The 19,162-nt window shown below is 36.4% G+C and overlaps 3 protein-coding genes across 5 annotated transcripts; 2 read left to right on the top strand and 1 right to left on the bottom strand.

Annotated features, from left to right (window-relative positions):
- Positions 1 to 928: 928 nt before the first annotated feature.
- HTH (Glucose-methanol-choline (GMC) oxidoreductase family protein) lies at positions 929 to 5,684 on the top strand. Of its 2 annotated transcripts, none has more exons than XM_088251251.1 (6): positions 929 to 1,108; positions 1,710 to 2,085; positions 3,673 to 3,983; positions 4,157 to 4,542; positions 4,777 to 5,345; positions 5,462 to 5,684. In XM_088251251.1, exons 1-6 carry the CDS (start codon positions 1,039 to 1,041, stop codon positions 5,514 to 5,516), a joined length of 1,767 nt encoding a protein of 588 aa, XP_088107377.1. In that variant the 5' UTR covers positions 929 to 1,038; the 3' UTR covers positions 5,517 to 5,684. The 2 variants fall into 2 exon arrangements, with proteins under 2 accessions (XP_088107377.1, XP_088107378.1); XM_088251252.1 differs by lacking the exon at positions 929 to 1,108 and adding an exon at positions 1,153 to 1,344.
- A 485-nt stretch (positions 5,685 to 6,169) lies between these two features.
- On the bottom strand, positions 6,170 to 10,925 carry LOC110759472 (receptor-like serine/threonine-protein kinase ALE2). Of its 2 annotated transcripts, XM_021961530.2 has the most exons (9): positions 10,439 to 10,925; positions 9,568 to 9,690; positions 9,285 to 9,467; positions 9,101 to 9,196; positions 8,889 to 8,996; positions 8,133 to 8,801; positions 7,525 to 7,917; positions 7,145 to 7,388; positions 6,170 to 6,919 (listed from the first exon to the last, which is right to left on the bottom strand). In XM_021961530.2, the coding sequence occupies exons 1-9, from the start codon at positions 10,512 to 10,514 to the stop codon at positions 6,244 to 6,246; spliced, it is 2,568 nt and encodes an 855-aa protein (XP_021817222.1). In that variant the 5' UTR covers positions 10,515 to 10,925; the 3' UTR covers positions 6,170 to 6,243. The 2 variants fall into 2 exon arrangements, with proteins under 2 accessions (XP_021817222.1, XP_088107052.1); XM_088250926.1 differs by lacking the exon at positions 10,439 to 10,925 and having other exon boundaries at positions 9,082 to 9,196.
- A 6,402-nt stretch (positions 10,926 to 17,327) lies between these two features.
- Positions 17,328 to 18,576, top strand: LOC110759452 (Late embryogenesis abundant (LEA) hydroxyproline-rich glycoprotein family). The gene has a single exon (XM_021961504.2). It carries the CDS (start codon positions 17,500 to 17,502, stop codon positions 18,262 to 18,264), a length of 765 nt encoding a protein of 254 aa, XP_021817196.2. The 5' UTR covers positions 17,328 to 17,499; the 3' UTR covers positions 18,265 to 18,576.
- Positions 18,577 to 19,162: the final 586 nt, after the last annotated feature.

Below are 19,162 nucleotides of genomic sequence, written 5' to 3'. Positions count from 1 at the left end.
TGTATCAGTATGCAAATTAATTCTTAAGCATTTTAAGCATTTTATTCCTTATTAGAAGAAAAACAAACAGATTTCCAAACTAAAGAAAAATAAAAATAAAAGAAACCCAATTCCAAAGAGAGCCTAAAATAATCAAGATTAATGGACCGTTGGCATTAACTCTTGTTCATCTGTCAATTAGAGCTGCCCAGTATGGCTTTGTGTTGGATTGTCAGTCCAATTGACATTGCAATGCAATTATTCAATCACAATAATAACCCTGGTCCCACCCCGTTCACCCCCAGCAAAATGTGCTCATTACCCACTTAAAAAATAATAATAAAAATAACCCATGGGCTGGACTTTGGAGAGATGAGTTGAGGTGACAAATAATTGAGCGCAATTTTGTTCATTAAATTTCTAACTACAGGATCTCTTTTTTTTTTGTTTTTTGAATTGTTTTTAAAGCTAACTTTCAGTTACCCAACAAATTTAGTTCTTTTACAGGTACCCCAAGTAATATTTCTAGCATTATTTAATTTGTATTTGCAGCTATTCAATCATGTATGTATGATTTTTTAGTACTTCTTTCCATATTAATCTTTGACAGAAACAGAGTTTTTTTTTTTTTTTTTAATTTAATTTTTTAATTTTTTAACAGAGCTTATTTACAGTTTAGAGATGGAGCTGTCTTTGTGGTAATAATGGAAGAACATGGTGAGATAACAGAGAAGAGTTAATCTAACGGCCATGGTTGCTTCCTAACTCAACTGGTGGCATTCATTTCACCATTAATGACTTTTCCAGTTGTTGTTCAAGTAATCTTAAATACAGTTGAGTTTGTTGTGTTTCTTTTTCGTTTTTTCTTATTCTCATCTCATGGGAATTTTTTTAAATATTTGTTTATTTTTCATGCATCAATTTGGAGTACTTTTTTAAGTATATATAAGTGTACACACTCAAAACTAGGCCAACCAGTGGCAGCCACATAGAGGTTGAAGAGGGCAGCAACTTCTTCTGTGAGAGTGCTTTTCTGAGGCCTTTGTCTGCTGCTTTCAAATGGCTTTGGTTTGTGCAGTGAAGCTCCTTCTCTTTTTATGGCTCTTCAACTTTCTCCCTTCCTCTCAAGGTTCTTTTGCTTCCGCTCACTTCTTCTACCTTCTCTCTCTCTCTCTCTCTCTCTCTCTCTCTCTATGGCTCTTTGCTGTGCGTATGTGTTTTTGTTTAGTTATTACTTGTTTTAGAAGTGTTTCTTCTCTGCCAATGGGATCACTTGGAGGGCAATCTAGCCTCAGACGGTTTTTTTTTTTCTTGTTTAAAGAAAATAGTTCTTCACCTTGATGGGCTCCATTTTGCCAAATTTTGGTATATGCATTACTTTGTAGCTTGTTTTTCTTACACTAATCATGATACTTAGATGCGTTGGGTGGCTGCACAAAGTATAAAATATCAAAATGTGGTATGTGGCAATTTCTGAAGGCCTAGTTTTAATTTGGTCGATATAGACTTTTGTTCCTACAACTATTTTGTTTTGGTTTCAACTGTGTCCCAAGATCACCCTTTCTCTTGGCTATATGCTTATGCAACATCTCTTTCTTCCTTCCCCAACTGGAAAAACCAATTAAAACCCTTCAAGAAATTTTAGAATTAAGAAGTTTGTGTTTCATGTTTGGCTTGCTAGTGATATACAAATTGAATTGACATAAAAATTTGGACATTATTTGATGCAGGGAAGGGGAATTTCAATGAATTTAGGTACCCATTCATCAAGCGTGCAAGCACTTTCCCATCTGCCTCATCTTCTTCATCAAGTGGCCACAACAATGTCTATGACTACATAGTTGTGGGAGGAGGCACAGCTGGGTGCCCATTGGCTTCAACCCTCTCCCAGAAATTCAATGTCTTGGTGCTTGAAAGAGGGGGTGTGCCTTTTGCCAATTCCAATGTCTCATTTCTTCAAAACTTCCACATTGCTTTGGCAGACACTTCACCTACTTCTGTCTCCCAATACTTCATTTCAACAGATGGAGTCCTTAATTCTAGGGCTAGGGTTTTGGGTGGAGGCACTTGCATCAATGCTGGCTTCTATACTAGAGCAAGCACAAGGTATGGTGAATATAAATTTTTTCTTGCAATTAAGCCATTTTTGGGGAAAATGAAAACAAAAAGAAATGGGTTTATTTTGAAGGTTTAGGTTAAGTTCAAATAGGTGAAGGAGAGCAAGAAAAGGGTTCATGATTTATTATGATAGCTTAGTTTGGATGTATGATTTGGTGCCCAAAAAAAAGATTTAGCATCAAAACAAAATGGGGATAATTATATGGTTTTTATTTTTATTATTTATAAAAATAAATAAATAATAAAAAAAGAGTGCAAGACTAGCTAGTGTATAAATATCACATCATGGGCAAATAAATAGTCCTTTGCAATAGGTAAGCATTGATTTGGACAATGAATGCATGCCTTCCTTATGGTTGCTGCATTGCCATGTCAGAGTATTATTGCCTTCCACCCTACCACCTCACCAACCCATTATTGTTTTGTTTTTTTCCTTGTGCATTAATTTTTATAGATATTTATAAAAATACCCAATTCTAGACATGTATTTATAAAAATACCCAAGCACTATTTAAACATAGAAACATACCCAAAATGGGTTTTGGGTATGTGTGTAATGATGGGTTTTGGGTATGTTTATAAATGGGTTTTGAGTGTGTGTAATGATGAGTTTTGGGTATGTTTATAAAGTGTTTTGGGTGTTGGGTATTTTTATAATTTCAGCCCCCATTTTGAGTATTTTAGTGAAACTCCCTTATTTTTATAACAAAATAATTAAGTTTGAAAACATTAAGACCTATGTCCTACTTAAATTAATTATAATCCACATTTAGGGAAGAAAAAAAAAAAAAGGTCTTTATCTACTAGATTACCTTATAAAGAATCCAGCCTAGGATTATGTCACTTAATGATGTAACACATAAATGGTTTAAACAAAAATGTGTGGCTATGGATCAGCCTACACTGCTTGAAAATATGTCCAACAAAAACAAACCCACATTGATTTTATAATTTCCTCATCAGGATTCGATGTATGGATGGTGACCATATGATATTCATTACAATGCATGTGTCTTGTACTCAATAATATCAAGACATTTATAATTTCACTTCTTTTTTTTTCTCTCTCTCTCTCTTTTCTTCTTCTTCTATATATTAAATGCTAGTTGAGTTTGCCCATGTTCTAAATTAATTGACATTTTTATGAAGGGAGAGGTGATTACGTGCTCTGATTGTTAGACTAAATGAGTGTAACATTTAAGGTAGCTAAAGCCATAGTCAATGTGGCTTTGAACCTACTGAAAAGTGTTCCTTGGTTAGTTCTGTCTCTGAACATTAAAAAAAATATTATATTGGGAAATAAAACTCAAGTGATCAAACCATTTTCTTTTCTGTGTTTGAAAAATTAAGAACTTTATTTTATAAAACCAAAAAAAATTATAAATAAATAAAGTTCTTTTGAACCCATGTCATAAAGAATGGAGGTTGACCCATAAAATGGTCATTCAAAAAGATTGGGTGTGTGTGCATGCTTAATTTTTGGTCTAAATGCAACCCAAAACCAGCCTTACCTGAAAATTGGGAAAACAGGCTTCCTTTGTTTGATGTTGAAGCTATATATTGTGGCATGTGCAGGTTTATAGAGAGAGTGGGATGGGATGCCAAGCTAGTAAATGAGTCCTACCCATGGATTGAGAAGCAAATTGTTCACCAGCCTAAGCTTGAGCCATGGCAGGTGGCTCTAAGGGACAGTCTTTTGGATGTTGGAATTTCACCTTTTAATGGCTTCACTTATGATCACCTCTATGGAACCAAGGTTGGTGGAACCATTTTCGACAGATTCGGTCGTCGTCACACTGCTGCTGAACTGCTGTCATCTGGGAACCCTCGGAAGCTTACTGTCTTGGTCTATGCCACTGTTCAAAGAATTGTTTTTGACACATCAGGTAATGCTAGTTACATCTGAAATTTGATGTCAATTGGTCACATAGTTTGGAGCATAAATTCTGTTACTAATTGTCATATATGTCAATTAATTCACATTTCATCAATTTAAGATTTAGTTTTATTGGATTTAATGATTAAAAGAAGAGTATTTTTTTTTTCTTCATTAATATAGTGACGAGACCAAAGGCAGTGGGAGTGATCTTTAAAGATGAAAATGGGAACCAACATGAAGCAGTTCTTGCTGATAAGCCACAGAGTGAAGTAATATTGTCCAGTGGAGCAATTGGAAGCCCTCAAATGCTGTTGCTAAGTGGAATTGGACCCAAAGCTGACCTTGAAAAGTTGAAGATTCCAGTGGTGCTTGATAATAAGTTTGTTGGGAAAGGCATGGCTGATAATCCAATGAATGCAATCTTTGTCCCTAGTAACAAAGCAGAAAAGCAGACACTAATTCAAACTGTAGGGATAACCAAGATGGGTGTGTACATTGAAGCTAGCAGTGGATTTAGTCAGTCCAAGGATAGTATTCAATGCCACCATGGAATCATGTCAGCTGAGGTAAGTAATTAACGTATTGGTATTTGATAATGAAGCTCGAGAAATTGTTTCGTGTGATCCTAACACCGATGTGACTAGTCTAAGTGCTATAACATGGATGGATTGGTAACACCACATGATGATGTTACGTCACATTGAGAAGTTTCTCATGATGCTCAATACTCATAAGATTCTCATGGATTTTATTTCTGTTTTCTCTGTTTCATGAACTGCATTTTGTTATATGACTTGCAGATTGGGCAGCTATCTACTATTCCACCAAAGCAAAGAACCCCAGAAGCAGTTCAAGCATACATTAGGCGCAAGAGAAACTTGCCCCATGAGGCATTCAAAGGAGGCTTCATTCTAGAAAAAATTGCCAACCCAATTTCTAAAGGTGACCTTAGCTTGGTCAACACTAATGTTGATGATAACCCCTCTGTCACCTTCAATTACTTCAGCCACCCGTACGATCTTCAACGCTGTGTTGATGGAATCCGTGTAGCCACGAAGGTTGTGCAATCGGAGCATTTCACAAACTACACAAGATGTAACAAGCAAACTGTGGAGAAGGTGCTTAACATGAGTGTCGAGGCTAATGTTAATCTCATCCCTAAGCATACCAATGACACAAAGTCCTTGGAGCAGTTCTGCAAAGACACTGTGATCACTATTTGGCACTACCATGGAGGTGCTCATGTGGGCACTGTGGTTAGCCGTAAGCACAAAGTTCTTGGTGTAGACAGGGTCCGGATTGTCGATAGCTCGACATTTTCTGAATCCCCAGGGACTAATCCTCAAGCCACTGTCATGATGATGGGCAGGTATGTATACATATGATCATATGAACAATCATGTTTGGGTGGAATTGCCTCCCCCTTCTTAGAAAGAAAATAAGTGAAAATTGAAATTAATTTGTTATGTGTTGTTTGATATGCAGGTACTTTGGAGCGAAGATCTTGAGACACAGATTGGGAAGAGCAGCTGGTATATAATTTAAGGAAATAAGACCTTGTAGTCAGCAGGATGAGAGTTACTGAGGGTTGGTTGAAACAGTGTGTGATGTAGTTTTGGTTGTTTGATTCTTAGCAAGCTCTAATGTGTAAAAAATTGGCTTGCCGTGTGAAAATACATTTTAATCTATTATTCAATATTATCTCGTAGTCTATAATCTTAACAACTTTTCTCCCAAGAAAAAAAACAGAACAAATACCTTCTGCTTATTTAACCAAGAAAATTAAATTTATTTTGAGTGGTTTTCTTGTTATAAAAAAAAAAAGATATTAAGTTATATACCCATTCTTAGCACTAATGATATAGATAAACCCTAAACTACTTAATTTCTATAAACAAACCCAAAATATGCCCATCGAGTGTTTGGGGTTTTTTTTATGAGGTTTTGACATTTGACTTGTTTTAAGAAATTGATGGCAATTTTGTAATTTATAGAAAGTTCGAAGCATCTTCGTTATGTTATAAACGGGCTTTAGGTGTGTTTTTAAAGTTCATTTCATGTAGAGTTTTTCTATAATTTGGACCCCCTATATTGGGTATAAAAGTGAATCTCCCTAAAAATAAACCCTTTCTTCATATTTCTTTGCTCCCTTTTTCTTGGAATATCTCCTTTCCATTACTAATGGTAAATCTATTTATGCCTCAAACTCTTAAGGGAGGTGCACTTTAAATGAAAAGAAGATACAACAAACACCAGTTTATGTGGCTTCAGAGCCATAATTTCATTGGAAATCCATGTTCACTCATGCTGCCTCTAGACAAACTTCTTAGTCTCTGCCAAAACTGCTTCCTCTTCCCTGTCCTCAGTGGCCCTGAACTAGAGTACCTCCTAAAGGACCCAAATTCCGGCCCCTCAACCTCAAGTCCCACAGGTGCACTTAAAAGATCTGATGTTGATGGTATCTTGGTGCCAAGGCCAGCACCAAACCCCGGCAGCTCCTGCTCCTGCTGTGATTGTGAGACTTCCAAGTTGCCACTATCTATATGAATGAAGAGATCATCTTGGCCACAACTTGTTGAAGCTCCTACTTCTTGTGTTTCTTTGAACTCGTTGCATACTAGCTTTAAGGCCTGCACAACCTCGCCCATGAAAGGCCGATGAGATACTTCTGGTTGTATACACATTGAAGCAATTGCTGCTACCTTGGTCACACTATCCCATGAGATATCGGATGGCTTTAAGGCTGGGTCTATTATCATTTCTAGCCCCTCCTTGCTTGCGAGGAGGGGGCGAGCCCAAGCAACAAGGTTTTCTTGGCCTGGAGGCTGTGACAGGTCCACAGGTTTTCTCCCTGATAGAAGCTCAAGAAGGACTACACCATAGCTGTAAACGTCACTTTTCACTAAGAGATGGCCGGTCATTGCATACTCTGGAGCTAAATAACTGGACCAAGAAACAAGATAGAGCATGTTTATGTAAAACTAATAAGTTGCTATATTTATGTACGACTTGGGGCACACAATTCCATTAAGAATTCATTATATCACTGGTTTTTAGACAATAACATATCAAAAATGTCTGGCATACGTATAACTTGTATATATGCATGCGCACACACACAAACACATACACATATATATATATACTTGATGGTAAAGAAGTTCATACCCAAACGTTCCCATAACATGTGTTGAAATATGTCTCTTTCCCTCTTCTAATGCCGCTCTAGCCAATCCAAAATCTGAAACTTTGGGTGTACAATCATATTCCAACAAGATATTGCTAGCCTTGAAGTCACGATGTATTACGCGAGGATTTGAGTCTTCATGGAGATAAGCTAGGCCCCTAGCTGCACCGAGGGCAATCTTTATTCTGGCATCCCAATCAAGCGGATCAGTTTCCTTGTCAATGCCTGAGAGAACACAAGAATAAGCCACTCATAATTCAAAGCTGTGTCCAATCATTTAAGCAACTAAATATCTAGCATTTCAACCAAACAAATGTTGAAGTATTGATGTAGAAATTAATTTTTTTAAACTTGTATCTACCATGTAAATGGGATTCAACACTCCCATTTGGAACGAGTTCATAGACTAGGCAGCGAGTATGGCCCTCAGTACATATACCAATCAATTTAACCAAATTTCTATGGTGAAGACGGCTTAGCATCTCAACTTCCGCCAAGAATTCACGGCTACCATGATGATCTTCTCTCTTGAGAACCTTCACTGCCACCTCTCTTCCATCGTCCAAAATGCCACTGTAAACAAGCCCAAAACCACCTTCTCCAAGTATTCTTGAAGCATCAAAATTATTAGTGGCTCTCTCCATGTCGTTCAAAGTGAAGGTTTTAGCAGATCCAGTATAATTCAGTGTGCCAGAACTCAAAGATGTTGATCCAGAACCACGCATGCTTCCAAACATCACCGACCTCGGAGGCCCTGTTGAGTAGATAATGTCAATATTCCGGAGTAACTTCGAAGAGTTCCAACTGTACTATGAAGGAATAATGATTAAAAATGAAAGGAACATCCATTAACATCTCGCTATAGATTATATATAGTTGCGCAACATGCTCAAAATAAAATTAATGTTATAAGCTTGTTGTGAGTAAACTGCCTTAAGGTCAGGGAGAATTTGGCTGCATTTCAAATACCTGAGAGTTTTGTAGGAGAGGATGTCAAAGTTTGTGGAAACTTTTCCAGTTGATGTGAGTGACATGATCCACATTTCAGCAACAAAAGCCAAACAACTCCGACACATAAAAGAAAGGCTGTGAAAGATGATACAACAATCACAGCAATCATACTTTTTCCGAGCCCATCTCTTTTTCTCCTTGGTACATCAACTCCAAAAGGTTTTATTGCCCTTCCATTGTTGTCTTTTCCAGTGTATGGCCCGTCATCTGTAGTAGAAATGCTTGAGGATACCGAAGGGGGAGAAGGTGGAAGACCTGGATAGTGAACATAGAAAACTTCATAATCTCCAAAGAGGGAAGGCTTTATGGAAACCTGTCTGCGCCAGAACTGTTCATAGATTTGGAATGCAGTAGTGCCATCAAATGTTATTCCTGTAGGTACCAAGTTAATGAGGACAGCGCTTTTTTCTAGCTGCTGACTGACCGCATCTGCTCCCATAATTCGAACTTGGCTATGGTTTAGTGCCAGACTGGCTGCAATTTCTTCAGCCAGCTCTGAAACTAAAGGGAAGAATGTGTATATTGCAACGCCGAGTTGGAGTTGAACTTGAATTGGCCGCACACAACCGCAGCTTGAGCCAAGAGGTGTATATGTTAATGGCTCTGTGCATGTGATTGATGAACAATCTACACGTATGTTTAAGCATAGTTACTATTTTTTGAAATAAAAATTTTGAACTATTTTCGAATAAAATAGAAAGGCAGAGTACATACCTTCACTGGGAGGTGGAGGTGGTAGTGCCAGAATTGGTGATGGTGGTGGGGCCTTTGTATTCTTCAGGGAAGAACCCACTGGAGAAACTGTAGGTGGAAAAACGGGCACTAGAAGAGACAAAAAAAATCACAACTTAATTCGAATCATAGTTAGGTAGATAAAGTAAGTACACTATAGTTAAAGCTACCAAACTGAAATGAGGCTTCCATACTATTATAGTGGCTTGTGAGAGTTGTTGGTGATGGTGCAGCTGCAGCCCAGCTACTTGTTGAAGAGAAGGGGGATTGAAGGGGGGAGACTGCAGGGCCTATACATTTCAAAAATATTCTTCAGATAAATACATTTCATGAATGAACTGTACATCTATTGGTAAGACAAACGCCAAAGTTTTGAACCTTGTCGACTGTAAGTTGGTTCTGGAGCAGAGCTGTGGAACTTTTTCCTTTTGTGGTGATGCTTGTGATGTGAAATTGAAGGAGAAGATATAGGACCATCCACCCATTTCTTTGCAGGACCTTCAGAGGATGTAGGTGGAACTGCAATACTTGAAGGCCATATGGCCCTATGAGGATGGATGGCTATAAAAAGAAAAGAATCTGAATTAGTAATAGGAAAAGGCACATTTTTTTCATTTGCTAGTTCAAAGTTGGCAAATAAAACTAGTTTAGACTCCATTACCTTTATCCGGGGAGTAGTCTGAAGGCAATATGTGGTGGAATGCTTTTCTGGGAGGTAGCGCTACTAACTTTTCGTGTCTTTTCCAGCCAAAGCTGAGAGGAGATTTAGGAGAGACGGCATGTTCTGTAGCATACAAACACATCCATTCAGAAAATAATTGATCATAACTAGTTCTGAGGAGAGAGGCAAAACAGCTATCTAACGTATCAGAAAACAGCTATTTAACTTATCAACCATGAAAGGGACCATGCTTCTGATGGCAGAGTACTGAGCGAGAGGCTCTCAGAGTGCAATTTTGAAGTTACAATATTGACATTTATTTCAGCTGGAAAGGTGTAATTCACAATGTTGATCAAATCTTCACCTTTTATGAAAATGACTAAACTGATAAATATTTCGGTGCTTCAGGAATCCTGTCACATTTGAGCAATAACTCTTACTGCTCAGAAGTTAGAATAAGCAAGTACAGGAAGGAACTGCTCAGGGCAAGTTATTGAAATTATGCACCCTTCCTCACTACATAATTTTTGTCATTTTCGAAATTAAAAATCACCAGAAAATGACCTGCAGAAATGTGGCCCAGGGTTTCAGATCAAACTGATGAATTTCCAAGCTCAAAGAACAGAGTTATGAATAAAACCAAACACCATTGCAAGTGATCCAATTGATCGTTTGTGTTCCATGATCACTTGCAAAGGAAATGATATGATAGAAAGAAAAACATTGAAACATGAGAACCATTTGCCCAATTTCTTGATCACAGAAACACTTGCTTCAGAGAACCCAGATCCTCAAATAGGTTATTGTACTTGATCAAATATATTGAAGTATAAAAAAACCAACCCAGACACTAAAAATTCAAACTTGTTACCTGCAGATCCGTGGAATGGCAAGACACCAACAATCAAACACATTTGTACAAGCAGCAGATTCAGTTGCATGCCCATTTCATTAGCAGAGTCAGAGAAGGTGGAGCTCAATTCTCAAGATCTCTCAGCTCTCATCATTCAACCACAAAAGTGAGGAGCAGAGAAGGCAGAGAGAACAAACTGGCACAAGAGCCGCCTGAAGCAAAGCATGGCCTTTAATGAAGCAACCTCATGGTAAGTTTAGAGGTACAGAAGCAGACCCACATATAGTACCAGAGAAGTAATGAGAGGCATTTTGAGTGAAACAACAAGAATGGATTAGGTGGGAAAAACCCAATAGCTGTCTTTTAGAGACTAATAAGCTCTTGAATTTGGAAAGCTTAGAGAGTTCTAGTGGAATTGTCTTTTTTGTCATGGGAGTGATTAAAGGTTGCTTCAACTGATCAAGCAAAAAGCAGCACACAGTCCACTTAAAAGCAGTATAAGTCCAAATTAGAAACTTTTCTGTAAGAAAGAGTAGGTAGAACACAAATAGAGGAGAGAGAGAGAGAGGGTTCCAAGATTAATAAAATTTTATTATATGGTTTGAAAAGCATGGAAGACTGTGTATTCTTTTAATCTAATGTGGATATTCTTGATTTCTTTTTTTGATAAAATATTCTTGATTTCTTTTCAACTAATCGAGGGCAATTATTATTCCTTATTAGTTTCATTCAGGTTTGAAATATAAATGGGTATGCAAAGGAATATGCTTGTTATGTCAAAGTTCCACTTCCAATAGCAATTTGTGTGACCAATAGGCTATATTCTAGATTGCTAGTGCTTCAATGGTCATTGCAGAAGACGACCACATAGTATAATGGAAAGTGTAGTATTTTCTTTATCGTGACATAACTAAATTGACAATCTAACAATTCAATATTCTTACGACAATATATTTAACGAGAGAACATGACTCATGTCATAAGCATGTTTTATAGATTAACATAAAAGTTAGTTGTTGTTTTGTGTAGATGGCAAGCCCATTCCATGTCAAGTGTCATGGGACCAAAATTTGCACCTGCAAATATTGTGCTTGTGATGTTGTGTGTTCAAGTTTATGTCCCAAAATACCCCACACCACATGACTAATGTGGCAAATTTGCCCACGCTGCCAACATTTGACAATTCAATGCGACTAATAGGCTCTTAAAGATGAAAATTTTCCAAGAATTTTCAGCACCAAATTGAAATCCCAAACCAACAAAAAAAGATGGTATCAGAAAAATCTAAACACATTGGCATCTTCAGGTACATAGCAAATAGATGGTGTTTCTATAAGCGACAAGCCCAAAAGATTTGGTAGTTGTTTAGGACCACGTGCTGTGTTGGCCATGGCTGCCATTTTTTCATTTACACAATTGACCGTGCTTGCCATAAAAATATGGGCGTCAATCACTCACCAGATTTACAAGTCTCTCGTATATGTCGGTGAAACTTTTTTTTCAATTTTTTTTCAGTCACTCTATTAAATCGAGAAAATTATTATGTGACGGTGGTACCAAGTAATGTGATTGAAATTTATATCTTAAGATACAATTTTGTTGACTGCACAATATCTAAATGTCACATAACGTTACAGTTATACAAAATATTTTCTCGACAAATGCATCCGCATATATACCAGGTCTCTCTATTTATCTCAATCCTTAAACCTAATCAACTATATCCTTGTCAATTATTTTACACACTTTACGATATTGACATAGAAATTAATCAAATAGGTTTTTGTCGTCCATGATGCTTACACCTCAATAAGACAGTGTGCTTGCCATTTCCTTTTCCTAGTGGTTTGTCAAAATCAACCACAGATGAGGATTTGTATATTCTAAATGGACCCCTTCTTAGCATTAGCCACCGAAAGGATTGTTAACACTTAATTTGCATTGACCCAAAAGTTCTTAAAGTATAATTAGTTCGTTTTGGATCGTTGGCCTGGTTTTAAACTTTTGTGTTGTTTTTTCTTGACTTTGGTTAGTTAGGTATTTTGTCATGGTGCACAAGGGAAGGGACGTGTCGTCGGTTCGAGTTTGACCTCAAGTAATTTGCGAATTAATTAATGTAAATCAGGTGGGTTTTCTTCTTGGAAACCAATTGATTATAGGCTCAAACTGACTTGATCCAACCCAACCTTTTATTTTGGGCTAGGTTGAGGGTTTACACTTTGAGTTTTAAACCCAATTTATTGACTTCTAAGCCCAATATGTATTTGTTTTTCTAATAAAAAAATGGTTTATTCTTTTTTGGGTTGAAGTGGAAAATTGTTTTAAAACGAGCAATACAACATTAGAGGTCTTGGAGAGGAAGAGGAAGGAGAAAGTATGGCTTCCTCAATACTTGTCATATATAGTCTGGCATATAGGCACCCCCCACTGAGGGTAGTGCAAATGGCGCTACCTCACAGACCCCCAATTTTTGAAGGCCCCTGAAAATATTTAACTTGTATATTATATATGTTAATATTATAAACATTTTATATATATTTCAACGCACAGCACAATGACACAAGCATGTGTTTGGCTGGTTTGGTTTCAAGTGCATTTCTCTTCATTTAAGGCCTTTTCAGGTAGAAATAAAGTCCTTGGGTGTGCATTTTTATTCTTTACAAACTTTTTTTTTTCTTTGTAAAAACATTTATATATATATAATCCATCAATATATATACCCTCACGCTTTCACCTCCAATCAACACCAAAAGTATAAAAAAAAAAAAAAAAAAAAAAAGGTTAATCATCATCATCATTCATCAATCTCTCTTTGGCTCCTTTGTTAATCCTTTGAGAATTTTTGTTTTTATTTCAAATTCAGGAATTTCAACACCAAAACATGAATATCCTAATTCCTAAATTCATAAAGACCACTCAAAATTTGTGCCATTGTTGATGATGAATTTTAGTTATATAAAAATAATTGTTTTATAACATTAAATTATGAAATATTATTATTTTTACTATTTGCGTATTAAATTATATGAGGGTCTCAGTTTAAATTTCGTATAGAGTCCTCAAAATCTAAGAACTTGTCCTGCCCCACCCAATTAAGCTTTGAGGCATTTTCATTTCTCATGTACATCGATCGATCTCGTGATAACAATGACCCATAACCTTAGAGTTGTTGCTAATAGAAACCTTGACCTAGTTATTTCGGCAAGAAATACCCTCCAGCATGAATTGTTAGTGATGATTAAGAGCATCTCCAAGGGAGATGTCAAATACCAAACATCAAATTTAAATTTGATGGCTGATGTGGAAATTTGACATCTTACACAGTTTTACACTCCACCCGATATGTCAAATTAAATTATTATTTTATTACATTTCAGTGTTGATTTATTTACTACTTCTTAGAATATAATTTTTATATTTTTAATTAAAAAGAAAAGAAAATACTAAAAGACAATCAATTAATTGAAAAAGAAAATACTACAAGAAAATCAATTCATTGAAATATAATTCACAATTCACCACCTCGAAGAATTTTCATTCTAAGTTGAGAATAATATCTATGGGAGTTCTTTGAGTAGAAGATGATGAGAAACTAGTGAAGTTAGATTGGTTTTCACGCTTCTTACTCACTGATTCTTGCGTTTGTAACCACTTTGGTTGGTAGCTCAATTCACTGTAAAGGAAAAGAATTTTTTTTGGTATAAAAGAAGAACTGTGTTTGAGCACAAGTTCTTATATATATATATATATATATATAGCTTTTTGACGAAAATTAAATGAAAGAGGTGATAAACAAAAATTACATGTACGATAGGAGGAAATGGTTGTGCTTTTAAAAACAATTGTTCAACGGTAGGAAATAAACTGGAAAGAGGAAAAAGAAAAAAAATAAAAAAGGAAAATAATAAATGAAAGTTACAGCCAGTTGTCTTTAAAAAATAATAAAATATTTATTTGACATCTTGCTTTTGGGCTGTCAAAAATAACAGCTGAACCTCCAGCCTTCATTCCACATCAGCTTTGACAATTCGGTTGGAGTGATGTGAGATATTATTTCTAGCCGTTACATATCTATGTGGCACTTTTGACATATCGGTTGGAGATGCTCTAATAAACCTCATTTTCTAATGAAACCTTTCCATCATTTGTACATAAAAAAAAGGTATTATTATAATTTATAACAAGAACTCTTACCTACTACCATCCCTCAGCTGGCACTAGTTGTTATTAATTAGTTTCAGCTAACCACTTGCTTAATTATGACTTAATTAACTATCTCAATGTACATTGGATGCTCAAGGTGATTAATATTAGTTTAATGTGTTTTAATCACAAATCTATTTTTTAACTAATTCATATTTTTATAACCTTTTCCTAACACAAAGATTTGACTCAAATTGGTTTGATGCTATCTACCATCGACGGGACAGTTAATTTTTAGCTAGAGTTAAGACAGATTATAAAGTGTGAATTAAGAATTTGTGTTAAAAAAAGGATTTCTAGCAGTAATCAAGTAATTACTTTCGACGAATTTACTGTTGAGTCTTCGTTTAACGAATGTGCCTCTTTGCTTTGTGAAGGTAAATCTGAAATTAATTAGGTTTACGGTTGAGATTAATTCAACGATGCCTTTTTGACCCTGGGAACATGTTAAATTACAAAGAAAATGATATATTCGTGCTTGAGCGTTTTTGTACATGCATTTTAACACGCAAAAGAGGTGATGGATTTGGAAAGGTTGAGACAGGGAGAGTCTTTGCACCATATCAAACCCACTTTGGCGTGAAGTTTTGGCCAAACCACTAATCATATCCCAAAGGGGAAAAACTGTCGGCTCAAGATTATTTTGATTGTTTTCTAATATTTTTCATACAGAGCAATGTTAAATGAGGGGGAATCGAACTTAGATTTAGGATACAGGGATAAGAAAATATTGAAAGATATCTCGAGCTACAAGCCCCTTACGATTATTTCTAATATTGAAAGATATCTCGAATTCGATTTTCTCAATTTTTTATTCATAAGAAATTGTCTCAAGTACACACTAGAGTGGTTGAGGGGGTTTTCTTTGGTGGAGGAAGTAAATGGGGGGTTTGGGTTGCATTTTTTATTTATTAATTTCATATTTGGAGGTACAAAACAACAACAACAAAATAATTTGACTCATTAATGCATGAATGAAGAAAACAATATAAAAAAACACCAAGGACATATGGATAATGTTAAACTAAATGGAAATAAATTACGCTATGGAGGTTGAGGGATCAATTAATTAGGTGGATCTTTGACTTCCATTATTCAATCACGATTGGAGAAACAGAAAGGTTAAAAGTTCGTTGGGCATAAATTATAAGTTGCATTGCAAGTGCAACTATTGTTGTTGGGTTCCCCGTTAAAAAAAAAATTAAAAAATTAAAAAATTAACGGTTTTTTCATCCGCAACAGACTTCCTAAACCACCTTCTTAGATAAAATTTTAAACACTCATTAAACACACAAGGTTGGTATACACAATATTTTTTAAAATGTTTAATCACATATTATATCGTACTTAAATTAATTATAAAAGTATATATGATTGTATCTGTTATGAAAATAGAATCATGTGTGTGACATAAAATGTCACATGATTCTATCAAGTGTCAATAATCCGTATTATAGATTAAGGGCCGGTCAGGAGTAAATTAACAAATATACAAGCTTGACCTCTTCTTATTGATTAATAACTGTACCAAAAGCCAAGTCTTGCAACAAGGTTATATATATACGTTATTAGGGGAGCTTCAATTCACGGATCTTTGCAATGCCTACTTCGTTTTATATTCAATAATTCGAATTATCTATTTTTCATGTATTCCCTTAAAGATATCACTTCAAAAAATCTCCACTTTAATTAGAAATTATTTAACGACTCAATTAATAGTTATCATTTTAGTTTTTTCTTGAAATATCGATTAAATTTACATTATGGGTTCCAAATTATTTAGTTGAAATGAATGGTTTGAATATAAAGTGAGCCGACAAATAATTATTTAAGAGATGCCTACATAGAAAAGAGGTAGATGATACAGCTGCGTCGTGGAAAATGTGTACTCCACTTCCATGATGAACAATGGACATCATCTTCACACGTGTGCCATACGCAGCTGTGTGTTCGTGAGAGACTGAGTCCAAAAGCAGGTGAGGTGGAGATCGATATCTGTATGTTTGGTTAATTTCATCTAGGCGCGTTTGATGCACTCTATTATTGCCAATTTTAATCAATTAAACTTAATTAAACACATCAATTATTCTTTCTTTTTTTTCGGAAATCAGCATCATCAATTCTTCTTATATTCCCACGAAAGAACAATATACCTGCATTATTCAATACACTGACTAATCATATATTTTTTTTAGATGAGACCCAAGGATATCCACCGCCGACAGCAGTGACTAATCCCTTTCGCCGCGGGAGCTCTCCCAATGGAAGTAAACGTCTGGCCATGAAATGCGCTCCATTTCAATGGACTAATCATATATTTCAAGGCGGAACAAGTACATCAATTCATTCATATTATTACTTGAATTCTTAGTAATTATATTATGAATTATATGAACGTCGATATGTGTATTATGTTGGGCATCAAATCCATCTTAAACATATGAACAAATGGGGGAAAAAATTCATTTTGGATTTAACAATATGTACAAGAGGCGTAGGGCATCGGCAAAGGTTATAGGAAAAAAATCCAAAGTTCCAATTGCGAGTTGCAACGAACTGATCGGATTCAAGTACAAATTCGTCTCATGTAAGAAAATACAAATCTGTTCACCACGCGCCCATGACAAGTGTGGGCATGATCTAAAGATTCTAATTAGGCTTTTGGTTATAATGTTGCTATCTCCCTCTCTCTCTCTCTTCACCAATTGCCATTCCACCTTGCATCAACCCTCTCTCTCTCTCTCTCTCTCTCTCTGAACCAAGCCAGCTTTATCTACTCTCCCAAATACAAAAGCAAACACTTTTGTCCCTTCCTTTCTCTCTCAAAAAAAATTATCAAACACCTTCTCCCTCTCTCTCTCTCCTACACAAACACCATGGCAGACAGAGTCTATCCTACAGCGAAACCGGCTACCTCGGCCCCCGCCACAGCAGCCAACCCCGCCTTCCCCGCCACTAAGGCCCAACTCTACAGCAACACGCGCCCAGCCTACCGCCCCCAACCCCACCACCGCCGCCGCAGCCGAAGCCGCTGCTGCTCCTGCTGCCTCTGGATCATCTTCCTCATCCTCCTCCAGCTCGTCATCGCCGCCGCCCTCGGCGCCGCCTTCTACATCTTCTACCGCCCCCACCGCCCCTCCTTCTCCGTCACCTCCCTCAAGGTCCAAACTCTAAACTTCACCACCAACTCCCACCTCACCTCCAGCTTCAACCTGAACATCACCGCTCGAAACCGTAACAAGAAACTCGTGTTCATCTACAACCCCATGGCCATCTCCATCTTATCCAACGACGTCGACATCGGCGACGGAATCATACCTTCCTTTGTGCATGGGAAGAAGAACACGACGCTGTTGAAGACAAAGATCGCGAGCAGCGGGAAAGAGCTTCAGAGCAGTGAAGTGAGTACTTTGAAGGCTGACATTAAGAGCAAAAGTGGGCTGCCATTGAAGGTCAGGTTGGACACTAAAGTGAGAGTGAAGGTGCTTGGGCTGAAGACTCCAAGAATTGGAATTAGGGTTAACTGTGAGGGGATTAGGGTTACTTCTCTTCCAACTGCTAAAGCTCCTGCCACTGCTTCTACTTCCAACGCTAAGTGTAAGGTTGACGTTAGAGTCAAGATCTGGAAATGGACCGTGTGAGGGGAAATTGAATTTGCAAAATTAAAGAAAGAAAAGGAAAAGAAAAAAAGGTGTGTGATATATATATATATATATATATATAATTGTTTTCTTTCAAAGATTTTGTATTATTTGTCTTATATTTTTGCGAATTTAATTTTGTGATTATTTTTTTATATTATGTTTTGTTAATGGAAGAAAGGGTGGTGGTTGATATTGTATATTGTGTTAGAAAGCAAGTTGTTAATTTGTTGTATTAAGAAATTGTTTGTTTATTAGCTAGGTATTATGTGCTTCAACAAGTATATGATCACACTTTTCCATTTAGTCGTATTATGAACTGTACATCATTACATGTGCAAACATGTAGTTTGGGGGAAAAAGTCAAATACTCTTATAGATGCGAAAAGAAAAAGAAAATTGCCGAGCCTAGTAGCATCGTGGATTTGTAACTAAATGGGGCATTAAAGTGGTTAGTTGTTTGATTGAAACCTTCGTGGATTTGTAACTAAATGGGGCATTAAAGTGGTTAGTTGTTTGATTGAAACCTTCTTCGGGTGATGGGTGGTTTTGAGCTGTTCACCTTGACCTTAGGCGACAAAGCACGCCCCTTAACCTCGGGTTAGTAGAGTCCCCAAGTTCCAACCACAAACGGTAGGTAGCAAACTAGAAAAGAGAAAGGAAATTAATTTAAAACTCAACTCCTTTTTCATTTTTTTCAATCTCGCATTAGGCCAGATCTTTATATTTGGATTCTTTCGTGGGTAAAATATATATTCAGAAAAATAAAATTGGGTTTTACATACAGTAGTTTACAAAAATGAAATAAAAAGATGGAAACAAGTTTTGTTTTTTTTCAGCTGTGGGCATTATTTTGCATTTTCATGTCAGTTATGCCAGGAAAAATAAGCAATTTAGT

The sequence above is a fragment of the Prunus avium genome, chromosome 3 (genome assembly GCF_965620075.1).
Source record: "Prunus avium chromosome 3, drPruAviu1.hap1.1, whole genome shotgun sequence".
Taxonomy (NCBI): Eukaryota; Viridiplantae; Streptophyta; class Magnoliopsida; order Rosales; family Rosaceae; genus Prunus; species Prunus avium.
Note: the sequence above shows the minus strand (reverse complement) of the source record. Positions and strands in the feature narration are given on the sequence as shown.

Excerpts from the sequence above, each read along its gene's own strand:
- HTH (XM_088251251.1), top strand. The coding sequence starts at position 1,039 with ATGGCTTTGGTTTGTGCAGTGAAGCTCCTTCTCTTTTTATGGCTCTTC. Across the intron at positions 3,984-4,156 it reads AATTGTTTTTGACACATCAG|TGACGAGACCAAAGGCAGTG; the intron begins GTAATGCTAGTT and ends TCATTAATATAG. Across the intron at positions 5,346-5,461 it reads ACTGTCATGATGATGGGCAG|GTACTTTGGAGCGAAGATCT; the intron begins GTATGTATACAT and ends TTTGATATGCAG.
- LOC110759472 (XM_021961530.2), bottom strand. The coding sequence starts at position 10,514 with ATGGGCATGCAACTGAATCTGCTGCTTGTACAAATGTGTTTGATTGTT. Across the intron at positions 7,389-7,524 it reads TGTTGAATCCCATTTACATG|GCATTGACAAGGAAACTGAT; the intron begins GTAGATACAAGT and ends GTGTTCTCTCAG. Across the intron at positions 6,920-7,144 it reads CATGTTATGGGAACGTTTGG|TTATTTAGCTCCAGAGTATG; the intron begins GTATGAACTTCT and ends TTCTTGGTCCAG.
- LOC110759452 (XM_021961504.2), top strand. The coding sequence starts at position 17,500 with ATGGCAGACAGAGTCTATCCTACAGCGAAACCGGCTACCTCGGCCCCC.